This window comes from Physeter macrocephalus, chromosome 18, assembly GCF_002837175.3.
Source record: "Physeter macrocephalus isolate SW-GA chromosome 18, ASM283717v5, whole genome shotgun sequence".
In the NCBI taxonomy this organism is placed as follows: domain Eukaryota; kingdom Metazoa; phylum Chordata; class Mammalia; order Artiodactyla; family Physeteridae; genus Physeter; species Physeter macrocephalus.
In genome coordinates this window covers 46199030-46219640 of record NC_041231.1, presented here as the reverse complement: position 1 = coordinate 46219640, position 20611 = coordinate 46199030, and the positions used below count along the sequence as shown (strand labels likewise).

General features: G+C 47.5%; 2 protein-coding genes across 3 annotated transcripts in view; one reads left to right on the top strand and one right to left on the bottom strand.

Annotated features, from left to right (window-relative positions):
• ZDHHC3 (zinc finger DHHC-type palmitoyltransferase 3) overlaps positions 1-2060 on the bottom strand; it is a 56963-nt gene extending 54903 nt beyond the window's left edge. The window contains exon 1 of one of the 2 annotated variants that reach the window (XM_007113718.2): positions 1807-2060. The gene's annotated coding sequence lies outside the window, so the exon portion shown is untranslated. The remainder of the gene's footprint in view (positions 1-1806) is intronic. The other variant, XM_007113716.4, reaches the window with a different exon arrangement.
• Positions 2061-2116: 56 nt separating this feature from the next.
• Positions 2117-20611, top strand: part of EXOSC7 (exosome component 7) — a 34415-nt gene continuing 15920 nt past the window's right edge. The window contains exons 1-4 of the mRNA XM_007113713.4: positions 2117-2196; positions 9806-9907; positions 10213-10307; positions 17703-17868. Coding sequence (XP_007113775.2) covers positions 2140-2196; positions 9806-9907; positions 10213-10307; positions 17703-17868 — 420 coding nt within the window. The 5' untranslated portion in view covers positions 2117-2139. The remainder of the gene's footprint in view (positions 2197-9805; positions 9908-10212; positions 10308-17702; positions 17869-20611) is intronic.

Here is a 20611-nt window from a genome sequence, read left to right as displayed (position 1 = left end):
TTTGTTTTTGTTTTTGTTTTTGCGGTACGCGGGCCTCTCACTGTTGTGGCCTCTCCCGTTGCAGAGCACAGGCTCCGGACGCGCAGGCTCCGCAGCATGTGGGATCTTCCCGGACCGGGGCAGGAACCCGTGTCCCCTGCATCGGCAGGTGGACTCTCAACCACTGCACCACCAGGGAAGCCCTCACTGCCACTTTTTAAACCCTCAATCTTCTTAGATATCCTAGCTACTAAAATTCCACATCCAGGGTCTCTCCTTTCTGAGCAATCTCTAGCACAAGATACCATTTCTAACATCAGCAGTCCCTTGTTATCTCACCACGGAGGTCCTCTCTAGAATCCAGGCGTCCAACCACACACAAAGGCATCTATGTGCCACAACAGGTGGGGGCACCTGTTCTTTCCTTAGGGAGGAAACACTTCCAGTTTCACCTCTCCTAGTTTCCCTGGAGGGCAAAGTTCAACACTGCAGGATGTCTTCCCTGTAGGTGCACCTGCAGAGAATTATGTAGAGACATCAGAAACAACTAATGTCCAGTCTACTAAGAAGTGATCATCTATTCCGGGGCTCAGCAGTTTAGTGCTTAAGAATGTGGGCACATACTTCCTCTCCATACCCTCCTCGGACTGACCTCCCTATGTTCACTGGTGCCACTGTCATAGCTCTTAACCACCATGTTCTGTGGTTATGCTGGCCCTGGGTCCTTCCCCTCTGCCTGGGGAGCATCTCTGGGCAGAAGTTGTGCTCCACTTGTCTTAGTGTTCCAAAGCCAGCACAAAGCCCATCTATGCTAAGCTCCCAAGAGTTGTGTGTGAAACTGTATTTGAGCTACTATCTGAGAAAAACCAAATGTTCTTTGGATGATCAAGCTGTCAAGGGTTACTTTCACTTTTGAGTAAGGGAGGTTCCTTAAAAATGGGGCATTTGGAAAAGTCATCAGACCCCCTCTTTGTTTCTGTCGTTTTGGGTTAACTTTCCCCCATTTATCCACATGGCCCCTTTAAAATTTTTTCGTGCCCTGTCAGCCCCGCCTTAATGGGCTCCTTCAGTGACCCCACATTCACCTTGCAGGTATCCTTTCTGAATATTCAAGGCCCATATTCTTACTTGGCCACGAGCGGGGCTGGCATTTTTTTCGTCCACGGCTCCCAGCGATCACCAGTCAGTGCTGGGAAGCGCTGGGGACGCCTGGGCACTGCGCCCCCCAGCCAGCGCCGACCAAGACTCTCCCCCCCTACTCTCTTTGGGACAATGCTCCGGCAGCCACCCGGGGCAAGGGGATCCTGCAAAGGTTCCGGGTCAGCGTTCGGTCAGCCAGCCCCAGAGAGAGAGCGGGGGTGGGGGAATCCCTGGGGTGAAGACTCCTCGGGACTAGTGGGCATTCACTCCTGGCCCAGACCCTTCCCACCGGGAACGACCTAAAGAGGTCTTTATCGCCTCTTTCTTTTCCATCATTCTAGGGACCAGAGAAATGCAAGACAGGGGGCAGGAAGGAGAGCAAGGAGACAGCCTCTCAGGCCAATCACGACGTCCGCCTCCCCTCACTCGGAGTGAGTCTCTGTGTCTCTGTGTCTCTGTCTCTCTCTCTCTCTGTCTCTCTCTCTCTCTCTCTCTCACACACACACACACACACACACACACACACACACACACACACACACACACAACCTGCTACTTCAACTTCAGCTCTGAGCAAACTGCGCCGCACGTCTCTCCTACTACGAGTCCTCCAGCTCCGGCCCCGGCCCGTGCCTCTCGTCTCACCCCAGCTTTTTCACCCAATCTCAGTTTCCTCGCCCAACTGACCGTGAAGCTGGAGGCAGTTCCCCAGTCCCAGGCCCCCGGTGGGGCTCGGCTGCCGCCGCCGCCGTCGCTCCCCCTGCAGCCCCCGACCCTCGATCCGGCCTCGGGCTGCAGCGATGGCTCCCCGGCACGAGGCGCCGCGGCTCCCTGGACTCGGCCAGACACAGGGCGGCGCGCAAGAGAAGCCCATCGAGCTCCCGGCGGTGGTGGCGGTGGTGGCGGTGGCGGCTGCTGGAGCTGCCGCCGCGCAGGCTGATGACGCATGGGCGCGGAGGGGGCGTGGTCCGCGGGGGAGACGCTGGCAGATGACATCTGGCGGCGGGGAGGCTCGGCAGCATGGCGTTTGTGACGCTGAGTGAGGCGGAGAAGGTGTACATTGTGCATGGCGTTCAGGTAGCGGCAGCAGCGGTACCGGCGCCGGCCGCCGGGTTCCCCTAGGACTGCGGCTGACTGGGTTTACTTTGTGATTAAACCGCTCTGCGGTCGGCGTGTGCAGCTCGAAGCCGGCAGTGCGGGCGTATTTGGGACTGGGCGGAGAGACTCCATTTAGGATTGTATGCGTACTTGCTTCTTTCTGGGTCTACAAGGTTCCACACCCGGGTAGGAAGCGGTGGGCAGTCCCTGATTCTGTTAAAGACCCTCTCAGCCTTTGAAGGCTGAGCTGTCCCACTTTTGTTAGGTACATATTCTATCATAATTTTTATCCCATTGAATCTTTGTAACAGTCCTGAAGGTAAGTATTATCTCTACTTTACATATAAGGAACTATGCTCAGAGAGGTTAAATCACTTGTCCGAGGTCACAAAGTAAGTGTGTGGTGGTGTTACCCGGTTTGCCTTTTGGTGGGTGTCGAGCCAAAAGACACAACCAAGCCAAAGATTGGGGGAAGGAAGGATTTATTAATTGCATCAAGTGAGGGGACACCGAGGATCTTTTCCAAAGCAGTGTCTATCCAATTAGCAAAATTGGAGAATAAGCTAAGGGCACATGCATACTCATGTAGGGGCTTGAGCAGAGGAGAATTTAGTGTAGAATTGGGGCAAAGGTTAACAGACTCCGAGCTTTAGTTGATTGGAGTCTCCGAAGGTCAAAAAAGGTCAACATCATCCTTCCTCAGGTTGAGACCAGCTTGGGGTCTTATCCTATAGTTACCATCCTCTAGCTGGGTGGGGGCCTTAGTTCTTGTAGAACAAGTCAAAGATCTGTATCAGATTGTTAGGTATATCCCTTGAGGAAAAACTAGGGCTCTGTTTTATCTCAACTGTTATTTCTTCACTGCTTTTCCTTTTTTCCTGCATTCTTTACTTCCCTCAAGATCATTGATTACGGAGACCTGTTCAAGGGCAAGCATTATGGTCAAGCTTAGATCGCAAAAATGCTTAGGCCTAAAATGGCTTCTCTTATGTCCAGAAAGCCATGCCTGGTTCTCTTTTTCCGGGGCCCCCTACCCTCTCTGCTTACAGTGGACCTGGGATATAAATCCAGATCTTTCTGATTGCAAAGCCCAACTCAACTTGCATGCCACTTTCCCTTTTTTAAAATAGGGATTCAAAGGCAAAGGCCAGAGAGTCTCCCCACTTCTACTTCTCTTTCTTCTGTCCTCTGAAAGCATGTTGGGGAAATAAGAAGGGGGAGGGCAAGTTCTGAACCCCACCATTTTCCTAGACCTTAAATAGTATATTGACATATATTGCTGTATTGTTATCTTTTTAGGTAGTACTTTTTCCCACGTTGGTTCTAAGTTTCTTTAGAACCCTATTTTGCATTTCTTTGTACAACTTTTGTTTTACTAACTTGTATCAAACTGGTTTTTATATTCAGGAATTTGGGGGCAGATGTCAGAATTTCCAGAATTAGCATTTAATCCTCTTTTGGGGTTTGCTTAACTAGCTAAATATGTGCTTTCTTCCTCCATGAAAAGACATTGCTAACCTCCATCTTAGCCCAGTGATTCTGAAACCTTGAAGTGCCTTTAACTCACGAAATACAGCTTCGCGGGCTTTACCTGGAACTTCTGAATCAGAATCTCTGGGGCTGGGGCCTGGGAATGGGTATTTTCATAAATGTTGGGAGATTTTGATGCAGTCACCAGACGTTGGGCTATGGGCAAGCCTCTGGCCTGGTCCAGCCTGGAGTCTGCTGCAGAAATCTTTGCCCCCCTGCCTGAGGTTGTTGCAGGAAGGGGGACCCCTTCCAGGGCCCAAGTGTGGGCTCTTGTCTAACACTTGGAAATGAATTGTCCGAGGGGACACACGTGACAAAGCAAGAGACTTTATTGGGAAGGGGTACCTGGGCAGAGAGCAGCAGGGTAAGGGAACCCAGGAGAACTGCTCTGCCACGTGGCTCGCATTCTCAGGTTTTATGGTGATGGGGTTAGTTTCTGGGTTGTCTCTGGCCAATCATTCTGACTCAGGGTCCTTCATGGTGGCACGTGCATCGCTCAGCCAAGATGGGTTCCAGCGAGAAGGATTCTGGGAGGTTGGTAGGACATATTGACTGGTGTCCCCTCTCCTTTTGACCCTGCCCGAATTCTTCCGGTTGGTGATAGCTTGTTAGTTCCATGTTCCTTACCAGGACCTCCTGTTGTAAGATAACTCATGCAAATTTTACTATTTCCATCAGTGGTTCCCCTAACAAGGTCACATGACCTCCTGCGTCTGTTTGAGTGAGGACTTGGAGTCAAACTGAGCAGGGATCCTTTCCTGGCTCCACCATTCACAGTAAGAGTGATTCTTACCTGAGTAGCTGAGCTCGCTCCCTCTGTGTAAAATGAGAACATATCCATCTGGGAGCGGAAAGGGATTGTGAGGAATGATGAGAAAAGAGAATATGGACCACCTGGGATGTGGTCACCCCTGAAGAGAAGTTGGCTCCCTGTCAAGATTTTTCCATCGGAAGTGTGGCTTTGTCTGGAACCATCCACACTATATCCGCAACCTTCCTAGTGACCCCATGTGGGGTTCAGCCTGTGGCTGTTGAGATTTAAGCTCTTTTGATTTGGAGGGCTAGAGATTGTTAAATTGTCTCAAGAGAAGGGGGATTTGTGGCTAGGCCTAGAAAGTCCCTAGGCAGCTCTGGGGCACTGCCTTTTCAGGGCTCCAGCATGGATCACGTAGACTGTGTGACTCTGCCTGTCTTTATGTCTCTGGTGACAGCCCTTCTTCTCTCTGCTGAAGTGTCTCACTTCTCCACAGCCACTTGCTGTCCAGCTGCCCTCCACCTTGGTACGTGCCATCCCCCCACCTTTACTTCTGTGAGGGCTTTCCAGCCTCCCTCCACACCATGACCTGTCAGCTCCTCTTTAACTTCCTTTCCCTCCCAAGTATTTCCCAGATCAGAGATCAGATTCCAAGGAGAGAATTAGTTTCACGCCCCAAAGAGCTGGCCACTCTCTGGATGGTATGCCTTTGGGTCAGGCCCTTTGCAACATGAGTGGGATCCCATCCTAAAGGAATGCAGGCCCACCCAACAGGCTTGGAAAGTGGAACGAGGACAACATCTCGTTTTGCCTGCTGTGTCTGGGGCCTGGGCCTGCAAAGCAGGCCCTTTCCAAAGTAGGGTGGCTTTCTAGTAGGGGAGGCCATCTGGTCTCAGTTCTCCTCCAGGAAGCTCTGTGCTCTTGGACAAGTCAAAGCAAGGTAGTGGGGGTGGGAGGTGGTCAACATCGCCTCAGAGGACTACTTTGAGTCTAAATCCTCCCAAGTGTGTTGGATTAGGAGAGCCAACTGACAACTCCCATTAGGAAGTAGGACTGGGTTACCCGGGTGTGAGGAACAGCAACTCTGGGTTGGGTCATCTGTCCTGCCACTGTGTCACAAACAGGAGGTTAAACTTGGCGCCTCAGTGTCCTCGTTTGTAACCTCTCCCCGGGTTGTTTTTGAGGATTCAGTGAGTTAATATGTGCTGCCAGAATCAGAAGAAGGAACTGCTGAGCAGGGACTCCTGTGTGCTGCACTGTGCTGAGGATCCTCCTATAACTCTGTAGGGTCGGGGTTATTCCCGCTTTCTAGACAAAGGGACAGACTCAGAGCTGTTGAGGAACTAACTTGCTCAAGGTCAAAAAGCTGGCGTGGAACAGTGGGGTTTTAAATATAGGTTGGCGGTGACTCTGTGCCACACCCAACCAGCAGGGTTGTTGTGATCACACAGGTAACAACTTTAAAGTCACGAAGAGCCATCCTAGCATCCAGAAGGCCTTTACCTACAAAGGTGCTCAGTCCCCTCTGCTGAGAACAGGGTTCCACTCCCTGGTGTGGTCCGTCACCTGTGGACATCTCTATTGATTTTTTAAATGGAGCTTTCACTTCAGGGCAGCCAATGTTTAAGTGTTCACACATGGATTGATTCCTTAGCTCCTGGGTACTACGGATGAATGAAAATTGTGGTAGGGCGTCAGGCTCTGAGCCAGGCCAAGCAGATTTGGAGATTTCCTAAGCCTTTTATGAGGAAAAGTGGATTTTTAAAAAGTCCTGTGTGCAGTGATTCATGGGCTCTGTTTTTCTCCTGTTGTGTGCTTTTTTTCTATGAAAAAAATTATACTTCATGCATCCCTGGAAAGGATGCATAAAATTTGTAGCTTTTTTGTTTATCTCTACTTGTCACCTGAGCCTTTCTGACTGAGCCTTCCCCAGGGGGCAGAGACTGATTTAAAGGCTGGAAAGACAAGTTCTGGTGAGGCCCAGTTTTCCGACACCCCTCCAGCCGCATTTTGGAACAGTGGGTTGTCACTACAAAGGGTTGTGACTAGAGTGAGTGGTAATTTAAAGCAATAGTGGGAACCCTGTAGCCTTGCGGCCTCCGTGCTTTCACAGTCGTCATCGCCATCATTAGAAAGAACTGGTATAGCCAGCCAGTTCGTCCTTTGAGGGGGGCCTGTGCTGCCTCCTTTGCACAGTGAAGAGACTCTTTAGAATGCAGGAGACTGTGTGGAATTGGGGTTAAGAGCTCTGGCTTGGAATTCAAGTGCTATTTACTGGCAATGACGTTGGGCCAGCCATTTAGCATCTTTCAACCTGATCCCCATTTGTAAAATGGAATGAAAATTTGCTCTCTTACATTATAGGGTTATTGCGAGGATTTAACATGTTAACTGTATAGTGTTCCTAGCACATTATCTGGTAGATAGTAAATGCACATTAAATAGTAGCTACTATTAGTTCTTGCAAATAGTTGTGGCTCTTTTAATTTATAGATCCTCAGAATTAGAGAAGCACCTTTGAGGCCGTCTAATTCAATCTGTACATCTACAAATGAGGAAATTAGTCTAGAGGGGAAGGGTTAGGGTTAGGGTTAGTCCTAGGTCAAGCAGCTAGTTAATGGCAGGACCAGGCCTGGAGGCCATGACTGATGCTCCTAGTGATTGTTCACACTTGTGCCATACCTACAATCCACCAAGGACTCATTGTAAATGCTGTTTCTGGGCCAGGTGTTCACTTCCTAGCAGGGCACACCTGGGGGATGGGGCAAGCCGAGATCGACCTAGGATGCTTTCATGTGGGTGGGGGTAGGTGGGGTTGTGAAGAGACACAGTTTGTATAGTTTTGGGATCCTCCAGGGAAGAGAACTCACTCTGTAGAGTTCAGGAGACTCATTCTCCTAGACTTGAAATTCTGTTGCTTTTGGAGAACATGTCTCCCCAGGCTTCAGATAGGGATTGCCTCCAGGGGAGGGGATGGCTGGGAGTCGACTGGCTGCAAAAGGACTTCAACCTGATTTAGGATGTTTATTTTCTCTCCTTTAACAGGAGTTTAAAGAGTGAAAGAGTTGAAACAAACACGACAGATGGTAGTAGTTGGTACTGTGTGGCGGGAGTATTCAGTGTTTTCCTTTTCTGTATTTTAATTTCTCAAAATAAAAAAGTCAATCAGATATGCAGTGAGCCAAGCAGTTTAAAGATAAATTTCTGACAGATACATACGTCAGAACAGTGGTGGTTTGTTTGTTTGGTTTTGGTTTGTTTGTTTGGTTTTTAACATTTTGAGGAGCATTAATCCCTTTGAGAATCTGATGAGGCTAATGATTTTTTGCTGAAAGAAAGCGCTTTCAAAAAATGTTTGCAGAGAATGAGGACAATCTCTATGAGCTGATGTAGAGTGATTTCCTGCATATGTATTGTTAATTGTTTAAAAAAAGAAGCTACGTGTAAAAGAGTATCTGTAGTATGCCATATTTTATATAAGAAACTAAGGGATCTTAAAAATATTATTATCTGTTCATTCGTGCAAAGGAAGTACATGAAAGATGGACTGGGAACTAAAGAGATTGGTTACCTGCCTGGAGCTGGTGGGAGGGGGTAGGAAGGCGGGCCGGGGGGGATGAAAATAGGGATGAGGGGTGAGTGACATTTCTCTGAGCACACCTTTGATAGCTTTGACTCTTAGAGCCCTGGTGATAGTAATTAAAAGTAGCCAGGATGTGGGGGACCCAAAATGGAACCCCAGCAGTTACAAACGAACTGACGGGTACAGATGAGTAACAGAGGCACAGGAAGGATGGGGAAAGACAACTGGAAACAGTATTTTGAGTCTGTGCTGTAAGGCTAAAGACAAAAAGAACTCTACACAAATACTGTATTAGTAAATTTGTTTTTCACAGGGGTATGGCATAGTAATTCTGAAACTACTTTATGTATATACAGAGATTTAACAAATACATAAATACATTGTAGATAATGAGAGCCAGGTTTCTCCCTGTCTGAGAAAGAAGTTACAAATAAGACAAGGAGGTAGGTTAGAACCAACTCTCAGTATGAACATGTGACTTTTTAACAGATATGTGGATAGATACAGAAATAAATATAGGTGTGTGTATGTGTGTGGGTTAGTACACAAAGGTATATTTTCTAGCACTATTCTACTGAGACGATCTAGAAGCAATGATACCCCAGTAGCAATGAACCTACTTAGCACCTAGATCCTGGTTTTTAAGTACTATTCTGCAATGAAAGGAACCAAGGCTCCTTGGAAAAAGGGCTGATCCCAGGGCTGGAGCAGGTAAAATACAAGTGGCTGGAACACCTTGTGTTGTCAGAAGTAAAGAAGTGCTCAGAAGAGACTGGAGACATGTTGAGAGAATGCAAGAACCAACCCAAAGGAGCTCCCAGTGGCCAAATCTGGGACACTTGGAGCAACAAGATAAATAATGGAAGTACTGGATTACAACCACAGCATAAAATAGTTATCTATGAGTTATACCGATAGAAGTAAATAATTGAGGAAGTAAATAACTGGGGATAAGGACAGGCAGTACTTAGACCACCCTGCAACCCATCCTCTGTAGCCAGGGTTGGCAAACTTTTCCCGTGAAGGACTAAATAGTAATGATCTGAGGGCTGCGGGTCATGTGGTCTCTATCTCAACCCCTCAGCTCTGCTGTTGTGCTATGACAGCAGCCACAGAATACCTGAGCGAGTGGGCACGGCTGCGTTCCAGTAGAATGGCTTATGAAAACAGGCGGCCCGCAAGCCTAACTTCATTGACCCTGTTCTAGAGAATGGCTGTTTTAGAAGATCTTTTAGGAGATACCAGTTAGTTGTTTTTAGCTGTTTACAGACTAGATCTGATTGGGTTTGGGCGGTAGGAGGGCTACAGCCAAGACAGTTGTACCTGTAGCTCTGACAATCCATACTTCTTGTGACTTCAGAATTGCAGATTTGGAAAGAGACAGCTTTTATTTTGTTCAGATTTTGTTTGTGTGTGCCTGATCTGTATAGTGGTACGTAGTTTGGACTTTGTGCTCTGACAGACCTGGGTTGGAAGCTGAGCTTTGCTGTCCCTAGCTGTGGGACCTTGGACGTGAGTCGCTTAACTTCTCTGAGTCTCCATTTCCTCATTTGTAAAATAGTAATGTTATTACCTATGAGGACAGAATTTTTGGATGAATCACTAAGAGAAAAGGAGTTGTTGTACCACATATTTCTTTGTGGGGGGAAAGGAGTGAGTCAGTTGAAGAGTCTGTTAGAGATTTAGGATTATAACCTTAGGATTTTGATTGTTGCACTCAGGAAGACCTCCGCGTGGATGGCCGTGGCTGTGAAGACTACCGATGTGTTGAAGTGGAAACTGATGTGGTGTCCAACACCAGTGGGTCTGCCAGAGTCAAGCTGGTGAGTACTGTGGCCACAGTCTGTACCCAGGTGGAGGAATGGATAGGCTCTAGGGAACCAGTTGCAGGGCCCTCTGGGCTTTTGCAGTGCATATTGTTCCAGGGGAAATCTAAGACCCAAGCCAAACTCTGGGAGGGAGTCTGTATACATCTGAAGGACCCCTCACCTTCTCAAAGGGCCATCTTCCAAGTCCCGGCACTGGTGCTAAGCGAGTCCCCCTGGAGGTGTACGTCTGGGAGAGGAGGGGGTGGTTGGGTGCCTGGCTGCCTGCCCCGAGTGAGGACCCTTCTTGCATGTGTCTGCAGGGTCACACAGACATCTTGGTGGGAGTGAAAGCAGAAATGGGGACGCCGAAGCTGGAGAAACCAAATGAAGGTTACCTGGAGTTCTTTGTTGACTGGTGGCCAGTACTCTGCAGATGTTTTTTTTTTTGTTTTTTGTTTTTTTGTTTTTTTGTTTTTTTTGCCGTACGCGGGGCCTCTCACTGTTGTGGCCTCTCCCTCCGCGGAGCACAGGCTCCGGACGCGCAGGCTCAGCGGCCATGGCTCACGGGCCCAGCCGCTCCGCGGCACGTGGGATCCTCCCGGACCGGTGCACGAACCCGTGTCCCCTGCATCGGCAGGCGGACTCCCAACCACTGCGCCACCAGGGAAGCCCCTCTGCAGATGTTTTTAAAGAAAAATGCTTTAAAAGAAGATTCAGAGAATGAACCTCTGGTTTCTTGTTGAGCCACTTTTATTTTGTATTTAATCATCATTCACCAGCCGGCAGGTATTTACTGAGTTCTCCTGTGTACCAGGCACTTGGAAATGTGAAAGGAGGCCTTGGCTCAGGTCCTGCCCTTGTTCTAATCAGCTGGCCCTCGCTGGGCTTCATTTTCCTTGTCTGAAAAAGGAGGGTGTTTTCCAGGCAGCCCAGCACATGGTAGTTTTGAGAGTCAAATTAAATGATGTCCTGTTTCTCTTCCTGCTCTAGTTTTGCAAAAAACTTTTCATGACTTGCTTGGCAGAGCAGGGACTAGGGCCAGCCAAGCAGCCTGACAGGCCGAGGGGGTGGCAGCTGGGCAGGCAGTGTGGATACTGGGAAAAGCAGAGACTCCGCAGTCTCTGCAGCCAGCCAGCCAGCCAGCCGTGTTGCTGGCTTCCTTCTCTGGCTAGCTGTGTGACCTCAGGCTAGTTACTCAGTCCCTCTGTGCCTAAATTTCTTTATCTAAAAAATTGAGATAATAATACTGTTGTGATGATGAGGAAGCGAAGTAATGAAAATAGAGTGAGCATCCAGCACAATGACTGGTTCAGTGGGCTTTCAAAAGTGTTCTTTCTCTCCCTCGTGTTACCTCCCCTTCTAGGGGTTGGGGCTTTTCATCGGGTTGCCAGCCCAGTCTCATCTTCTATCTGTAACTCCTCTTCTGGCTAGGTGGTGACAGCAGACCTTCTTGAGGTGGGTAAGGCTCTATAAGCTCACGCTAGGTGCAGGTATATAATATTGGTACTTTACTGGGAGGGGTGGCAAGACCAACCCCCACATTCAAACATTTCCTGAAAGGACTCACAGGACTTAGCATAGAGCATGGAGTTGTATTCAGAGCTATGATTATCACAGAAATGCAGCAACACGTGTGTGATGATTCTGCCTCAGAAAACCCATTAGAGACTCAGCACCCAAGATTTTGATTGGGGCTGGTCACATAGGCACCCTCTGCTTTACACATACCAAAGTTCCAGACTTCCAGAAGGAAAGCAGGTGTTTAGCATAAACCACGTTATTTGCACAGTCTAGGCACAGGAGACCCAGTTTACTGTTGACTGAGTCCACTCTGAGAGCCAAGTGCCCAGATGCCAGCTGAGGACCAACCTTGCAAGCAGACCCTTCTAAAGGTAGCAGCCTTGCACCTGCAATGTCAGCCCTTTTCTGCAAAGATGCTAACTCACATTTGCACAGCGAGTTACAGTCTTCCAGTCTTCACTTCCAAACACAGAAGTTGATCCTCACAACACTCCTGTGAGAGAGATGACAAAAGGGGTTCAGAGAAGGTAAGTGACTTTCCTGGGATCACACAGCTAGTAATGCCAGCTCAGGTCTATCCAGTGCTGAGTCTTTGCTCTTTCTACTTCATGTAGCCTGCAGGAGCCAGCTTTAGAGGGATATCCTGCTTAGAGTTTTCAGAATGTGTCTGCGTTCATCTTTCTGGCCAGTTTTCCTTCCAGCCCATCCCTGCCCCGGCCCTGGCCCCTCCAGAGCAGTCTCCTCTTGGTTCTGCCCAGCTGCTCTCAGCAGTCTGAGCTGTCCAGTGGAATCGGCCCATCCTTTAAGTTGCTGTGCATGATGGTGAACTTGTTAAGGCCTCCAACTTATTCTTTCCTTTGCTCATGGAGGAAGAAAAAAATGCCTCTCCTGCCTTGATCTGCCTGATTCGGTGCAGTAAACAGTCACTGAGGAGCAGACGCCATGTGTTAGGGGCTGTAATTTGCTTTCCTTTTCTTCCTCTTCATTATCCTTCTGCTTCATTCATCTTAGGCAGACCAAAGGCAGTCAGCCCAGCCACACCAAAGAGAGGGTGTTGCACTCAGATGCTTGGTATAGGAGACACGTTTCATTGTGGCTCTGTGTCTGAACATGACTCCAGTTAGCCTGCTGCTCTTGTCCCTTTCTTGTCTCAGCTGTGAGAGGGTGGCTCCAGGGTGAGAGGAGCCTTTGAGCTGCCTCTTCCCAAGATCTGCCTTCTAGAAGTAAACCTCTGTCTCCTGGCTGAGAGTGACTGCCTGCTGGTCTCTTTTCCCCCTTTGTAAATCTCAAGAGAACCTCACCAGGCCCAGAAACTCCATTTCCCAAGGAGTTCTCCTGAGTCTGTTTCTCAAGGTGGCACCCTTTGGCATCTTTAAGTGGCTCAGTGTGATCAGCCCAGCGGGTAGAACCGCCATGAGAGATTCATAAAACCCCATTTTCCTGCAAAGAAGAGCGAGGTTACCAAGCACCACTGGCTGCCACCTTTATCAGAACCTCATTTGCATATTCAAGAAGCAACTCATAATTGTGTAAACAAATAAACCCCTTTATTTCAATCCAATGAATAGGAATGGCTTCTGGGCACCTATGGCTATGACCAGCCATAAGGGTACTGCCCCCAACCCCATCTGGGCCCCAGGCTTGGGGCCTCTGCTGGAGAGCTCAAGGCATGCACCCATCCACAGGCTGAAACAGAGTTGTTACCCAGTGGGAGGAAAGTAATTTGCTGGAGGGGGCCTCCTGCCTGACTGAGCCCAGCTTGACTTAACTACTTACTAGCAACTTTCATGTTTTAATTATTTAAATTACCAGTGGTAATTACCAGAGAGGTCACAGAAAACGAATTGCTTTTCTGCTAATTCCTTCTACTTCTATTTGTCTACTTGGAATAATATATGGAGCCTGGGGTAGACACCTTCTCCCACCCCAATGATTTTCCCTGGATCTTAGAAATGATGCCCTTAGGAAAGGGTACCCATGACACAGACCCTGATCCCCATACCAGTGGAGGAGGAAAACCTTGGGGTTCCTGAGATCTGCTCCAGAGATGCCTGGCAGCACTTTGACTAAACTGGGAGCACACTCGGACCTTCTAACTCCTGTCTATGTCTTTGTTTTGTTAGTTGTAGCCTGAGAATAGGCCACTTTAAATAAGAAGCTTGAAACTTTGGGGAAAGATGGTTTCCATCTAAAGCCCAGAAGGTAAGAATTTAGTGAGCTGGTGTTTCACTCTGGGTACCACCAGATGGCAGACCATCAAGTCACTTCTTGGCTCTCTGGCCACCATGTTCATGGGTTTAGGAGCTGTGTTTGGTCTCTCAGAGAGGCTGCGGGTTGTAACTGGAGGAGGTGAGAAGAACACGTTTCGTTCATAGACATTTCAGCGTGCCCGGCACTTGTCACTTCTCTGGGATCTCAACTACTTTTAAATGTGACCACTTGTTTTTTTTTCACTAATATTGAACTGGAAGCTTCAAGCCCGGAATTGGTGGGTGGAGCCACTTGATCTCTGTTCCTTATCTACTTTGCGCTGCTTGAAGGGGGCACCATTCTCGGCTGAAGGGCTGGGGGTGGGGGCAAAGCAGAGAGGCAACCTGCAGAAGTCATTTGAGGCTCGCTGTGCTCTGAAAGTCCCCAGAGCTAACGATATAATTCTCCCAGGAACTTCAAACAAGGGCTTACGATGAAACACTCAGAATGTGCCACTGTTCCCATACGCATTTATAGGGACGCTTTTGCAGGCTCAGAAGTGAGCACATGTGCTCCCAGAGGAATTGGGACCTACCTGGGGGCTAGATGACTAGAGGGGTAAGGCCCGGAGTCATCCCTGGCCCAGGTACCTACTAAATCACTTTTTCTGCCATGGGCCTGGCTGTAAGGCTTCACAGATTTGCAGGCTAGATTGACAGCAAGGGAAACAACAATGGGCCTAGTGTCTGAAGTCCTGTTCCAGGTAGACATGGCCTTGATCTCAGCCTAATCCAGTTAAACCAGAGATGTGCCAAGCAGGAGGAGCACAGTGGAGGTGATAAGTCAGGAGGTTGGAGAACTGGGAGGGGCAGCGTTCCCAGGATTTTTATGTTTATCCAGCTCAATAAGCGATTTCCCAACAGCCCTGGAAGAGGGGCTGGGTCATACTTTATGAAGGATCTGAATTGGTTTTGGTAATTGTAATTACAGAAACCACTTGTTCTATGGCAAAAACAAAGAAACAAACAAACCAAACCCAAGTATATATTCCTCTACTGAAAGAATATATTGTGATGCCTGTGAACAGGAGGCTAGGATTACCAGCCTGCATTCTCTCGCTCTCTTTTTTTACTTGGCACTTAATAGAGAAGCTTTTTATTTAGGACTCCCTTGGTCTGCATTCGTTGACTCCAACATTTGTGGTCTAGTAATAAGTCCCAAGACCAGAGCACCCATTCATTACCTTGAGGCATAAGACAGACCCAAGGAGCTCTAACCTGACTAACGTTAGGCTACAAGCCAAGCATGCTGAATTACACATTCAGGGAGAGTCCAGAGCAGGAGCTTTCCTTAGTCTCATGAGCATCTAAACCTTCCTTTCTCTGGCCACCAGCTATGCTGAAAGAGTTAACCTGTATTTTAAAAAGGAAAAAAAAGAAAAACCTTTTAAAATGGGAAAACTTTCCACTTTAAACCAGCCCAGTGTCAAAAAAAAACAATGGAGGTGGTTTTGTAGGTAGATTATTTAGCCTGTTGGCCTAGGAAGTTCTTAAACCATCCCTTCGGGCTGAAGCATTAGTGCAGTCAGTCCCCAGTAATTAGTCCCTCCCAGGAGGATGTGGCCCACTGTAATCAGGGAAAGGTCAACATTTTAAGCATAAGCATCTCTGCCTAGATTTGTTTACACAGTGGTCTATTTAGATGCTTCCACCCTCACCCACCGGTACGCGGGCCTCTCACTGTTGCGGCCTCTCCCGTTGCGGAGCACAGGCTCCGGACGCGCAGGCCCAGCGGCCATGGCTCACGGGCCTAGCCGCTCCGTGGCATGTGGGATCTTCCCGGACCAGGGCACGAACCCGTGTCCTCTGCATCGGCAGGCGGACTCTCAACCACTGCGCCACCAGGGAAGCCCTAGATGCATTTTTTTTAAATAAATTTATTTATTTATTTTTGGCTGTGTTGGGTCTTCATTTCTGTGCGAGGGCTTTCTCCAGTTGTGGTGAGCGTTTTTTTAATAAATTTATTTATTTATTTTTGTCTGTGTTGGGTCTTCATTTCTGTGCGAGGGCTTTCTCCAGTTGTGGTGAGCGGGGGCCACTCTTCATCGCGGTGTGCGGGCCTCTCACTGTCGCGGCCTCTCCTGTTGCGGAGCACAGGCTCCAGAAGCGCAGGCTCAGTAGTTGTGGCTCAAGGGCCTAGCTGCTCCACGGCATGTGGGATCTTCCCAGACCAGGGCTTGAACCCATGTCCCCTGCATTGGCAGGCAGATTCCCAACCACTGCGCCACCAGGGAAGCCCTAGATGCATTTTTAAACGCTTAAAAGATGGGACTTAATATTAATAGCTTAGCGTTTAAATTAGAAACAGGTTGTCTTTTGCTAGCTGTGCAAAATAATGAACTTGGTCTCTAGTGACTTGATTATTTTACCATAAATGAGCTTCTTTTCATGGCTCAGTGCCCGAGTCTGGCAGAGGCAGTGAGGGAACAGTGAGGTTGCTCTGACAGTAATGAAGTTTCTCATAGGGGTTTTATTTTTTTTTTATTTTTATTTTTTTGCGGTACACGGGCCTCTCACTGTTGTGGCCTCTCCCGTTGCGGAGCACAGGCTCAACGGCCCAGCCGCTCCGCGGCATGTGGGATCTTCCCAGACCGGGGCACGAACCCGTGTTTCCTGCCTCGGCAGGCGGACTCTCAACCACTGCGCCACCAGGGAAGCCCTCTCATAGGGGTTTTAAATTGGGGTTCTGCTGGCTCGTAGTTGTAAGGGAAAACTGTGAGAGTAGCGAAGTTATTATACAACGATACACTCTCATTGTTTTAGGATTCATCTTACATCTATATTAGAATGGACCAGACAAAAGGGACACTTAAATATATTAGGTGAGGTTTCTTTCAGCATTACACAAACGGGGTGGGTACAGCCTTGAGCCTTCACATAGGTTTTGCTTTGCCTGGAATCCCCTTGCGTGTCTATGGTCTGACCAGCTTCTACTCATCTTCAGGTTCAAGGCCTCCTATAACCCTCAACACTGGTTGACATCCCTCCTGACCCCCCACTCCTCCTGTTTGCCCACTATCATGTGACTCCCCCCAGCAACTGGAATTGCTGACTTAGGGTCTGCATCTGCCTTGCTCAGTCTCTAGGTCTCCAGTGCCTAGCATAGGGCCTGGGACCTTCCAGGTGGATGAGTGGATGGACAGATGGATGGGGACCAGAAAGCTTCAATATGTGATTTTCTAGAGACCATACTGAAACACCTGATTTCTTATCTTTCTAGGCCTTATTTATTACAATAAAATGATAACTGGAATGTTTATATATCTCACAAGCATATTAAGGATTTGTTTTCATTAAGCCAGAACCCTCAAAAATTTCCTGTTAAACACTTTGAGTAGTGCTTAGGGTGGCAAATGTCGATGCTTGTTCATTCTTTGTTGAGGTGATTTGGCATAAAATTAAAGAGGCTAAAAAGGAAAAAGTTTTCTCTAGAAAAATAAAGTAAAAGAGAGAACCTAATATTTAAATTAGCCAACAGTCTTATTTTCCTGCTTTTTAGTACCATGATAATCTAAAGTTAATGACATAACTCTGGCATACTGTTATATATATATATCTTCTAAATCATTCCAGGAAAGTTATTGTACCTACATTGTGGTTTTTGTTTTGAGAATATCATATCATCATCTAGGGATGATGTATATAATGTAACCCCTCTGTAGGCTGGACTGATTCTCTAGGCCTCTCTGGGCCTGCCAGAGAAGAGTCTTTATTATACCCTCAAGATACGAGTGTTCGTTATTACTGGCTGAGGTTCATCTTACCAGCGTTCTTGTTTCTCTTTGGGTAAATATAGCTTCTGTAGAAGTCAGTGGGAACTCCCACCACACACACTGACACATCCAGGACACGGTCCTGGCCTGGCTGATTGCGTGTGTCTGGAGGCTGGACAAGTGTCAGATGTATCCTTTCCTCATTTCAGTGATTTTCCTCATAGTGTTGGTTCTTCCAGCATCCCCCAGGGAAACTGGAACAAAGCCTGCCCTTTTGCTCTTTGCATTCGACAAGACTCACCCCTTTTCTGTTGCCCTTCTATATAGTTCAGCCAACGCTACCCCTGAATTTGAAGGTCGGGGAGGTGATGACCTTGGCACAGAGATTGCTAACACCCTCTACCGGATATTTAACAACAAGAGCAGCATCGACCTGAAGTCCCTGTGCATTAGTCCTCGGGAGCACTGCTGGATTCTCTACGTGGATGTGCTAGTAAGTATCACATTGCTGTACTGGCCATACTCTACCTTTGTTGGAAACCAGTTGGCCTACTTTCCTCCCAGTGCTTTTTCCGTCTTCAGTTGGATGCTTTCAATTTCCAGGGTGAGGTTAGTTGGGAAAAGATTGGTCTCCTGTAGTAATTTTTAAATTAAATACAACATAGTAGTGCACGTATAATGCCATCTTACAGTAAAGTTACAGTCATATCATGGTAGCACCTAAAATTATCCACAGAGGCTGTCAGGGGAGAAGAAAACAATAGATGCTCTCTAGCTGGTGCCAACCAGAGTCGATGGGCAGAGTTTAGACAAGAAGGATAATGGAAAGATGATGAGCTCTTTACATGCATTTTCATGTAACCCTTACAAATGTTTTGTGAGTGGGCACTTGTTTTCCCCATTTATAAGTGAGGGAACTAAGACACAGAGAGGTCAAGTAACTAGCCCAGGAGTTCTCAGCTTGTGAGTAGTGGTACTAGGCCTCAAAGCCAGGTATGTTTAGTGCCAGAGCTGGCTCGTGACCTCACCAAGCCATCCTCGCTCGAAAACACTCTGTAGCCCAGCTACTCTGAGTCCCGTGTTTCCCCAGTGAGGCCCCTGAGGCCCTGCCTCCTCCCTCCAGAGTCTGCGCCTGCAGGAGTCTTTCTAGTCTAGCTCTCCATTTCCTTCCTGTTGCTTCCCTCCCAAATACTCGTCTGCCCAGTTTTTGGCACTTGGCAGTAACTTTTCTTACAGCTGTGATTAATTTTGCCAGTCTCTTGTTCATGTACAGGCTCTTGTTGGGTCTATCTTATTCCTTTTCATTTAATTTTATGAACCTTGAGATTAGTGGCTATATCTTCCAATTCATATTGAGGGCACAGGGCTAAGCCAGTGACCAAACAGGTTCTTTAATGAATCTGAAGATAAAGCCCATCTTGTGGACTGATAGTGAACTTCATGCAAGGAACAGTCCAGCTGTCTCTAATTGTCAGCCCTGCATGAAACAGGGCAGGGCTTTCTGGATACTTTTAAATTAATTTGATAATAGATGGGCACAGCTAACCGAAAGAGAGCAGTGCTTACCATTGTCTAGCAGGTTAGGGCTGTTCTGAATGCTGATGCTAATGGGTAAAAATAATGAAATTACAAGTCCATTTGCTTTTTCTCATCTCTGGTAAGCAGGATGTATCTGTAGTTTGATTCCTACCAAGCAGGTAGTTTTACACGTCCTGGTTTTGAGGAGGCGGGAACTGGCAGCCTACAGTCATTACTGGTAAGAGGCAGGCTTCATAGCTGCCCAGGGAGGTGCAGCCCTGCACACTTGTGGTTTGGTAGGAGGCTGGCCCGGTGAGGGGGCCTGATGCTCTTTTGATTCAGGCAAGAAGCCTGTTCTCTCAGTACAGGCTCTTGAAAAACTGGTGAACATCATAAGGATGTTATCTCAGCTTAGAACCAGCATGCTTCTTCCATGAGCAGGGATATATGGAGAGCAGGAGTGTCTCGGGTGCATTGTGTCTTGGTCACCTGCAGGACTTTCTTTCTTTTCTTTCCTTCTTTTTTCTGATGAAATTTGGAAAGGGATTCTGGACCCCACCAAGTCCTTGTACCTCTGGACCTTACTCTGTGATATCTCTTGTCAAGGAAAACTCTTAGCTAGATTTCAAATCAACCTTAATTAAGATTACAGCTGAGATAAGAACTTTCCTTCTAGTCTGAATAATTGAACTTTTACTCAGTGCAGGCTTGATGCATTCTTTTATGTAATAAGAAAGGTGGAAGAAATTATAGTTCGTCATCCTAGAAGCTTCTTATAAATCAGTGGGATGGAGAGTTTTGTAGAGTTTCTTCTGCTCATTTTCTTAGTGGCTGGCAGGACTTTCTTTCTTTTCTTTCCTTCTTTTTTTTTTTTTTTTTTTTTTTTAAATTTTTGGCCACACCCTGCAGCAGGTAGGACCTTAGTTCCCTGGCCAGGGATTGAACCCATGCCCCCTGCAGTGGAAGGCGGAGTCTTAACCACTGGACTGCCAGGGAAGTCCCAGGCCTTTCTTTTTAAGACTCTTTGCATTTGGATATCTTCTCTAATATTTTTTTAAAGGTTTTACTTATTTTGGAAGAAGATGTGAGCTTTTAAAATGTTGTCATCTTCAGAAAAGTTTTTAATGAATTAGAAAAGCATTTTAAAAATTATATTATTACGGCTTCCCTGGTGGCGCAGTGGTTGAGAGTCCGCCTGCCGATGTAGGGGACACGGGTTCGTGCCCCGGTCCAGGAAGGTCCCACGTGACGCGGAGCGGCTGGGCCCGTGAGCCATGGCCGCTGAGCCTGCGCATCTGGAGCCTGTGCTCCGCAACGGGAGAGGATACAACAGTGCGAGGCCCGCATACAGCAAAAAAAAAAAAAAAAAAAAAAAAAAAAAATTATATTATTAATGAGGTTGATCACTTTTTGTCATTCACATAATTGCTTTCAGCCTTGGTGGGAACGTACTTCATGCATGTGAGGTAGGAGATAGGCTTTTGTTTGGGGAGTAAGTTTTTGTCCTTCATCTAAAAATACATTGAATACATTGAGTCCATGTTTGAAGCAAGATGGTAGAAATCCAGTCCTGTCATTGGGATTGCAAAAGATGAATCTCCTGGATTTATTTTTACCAACTGGTCTGGGTAGTCCTCAGGCAGAGCCCGTCTTTCAAACAGATATTCACTGGGCAGCCTTCCATGCTTTCATACTTTTATCGCAGGCACAGTTACTTG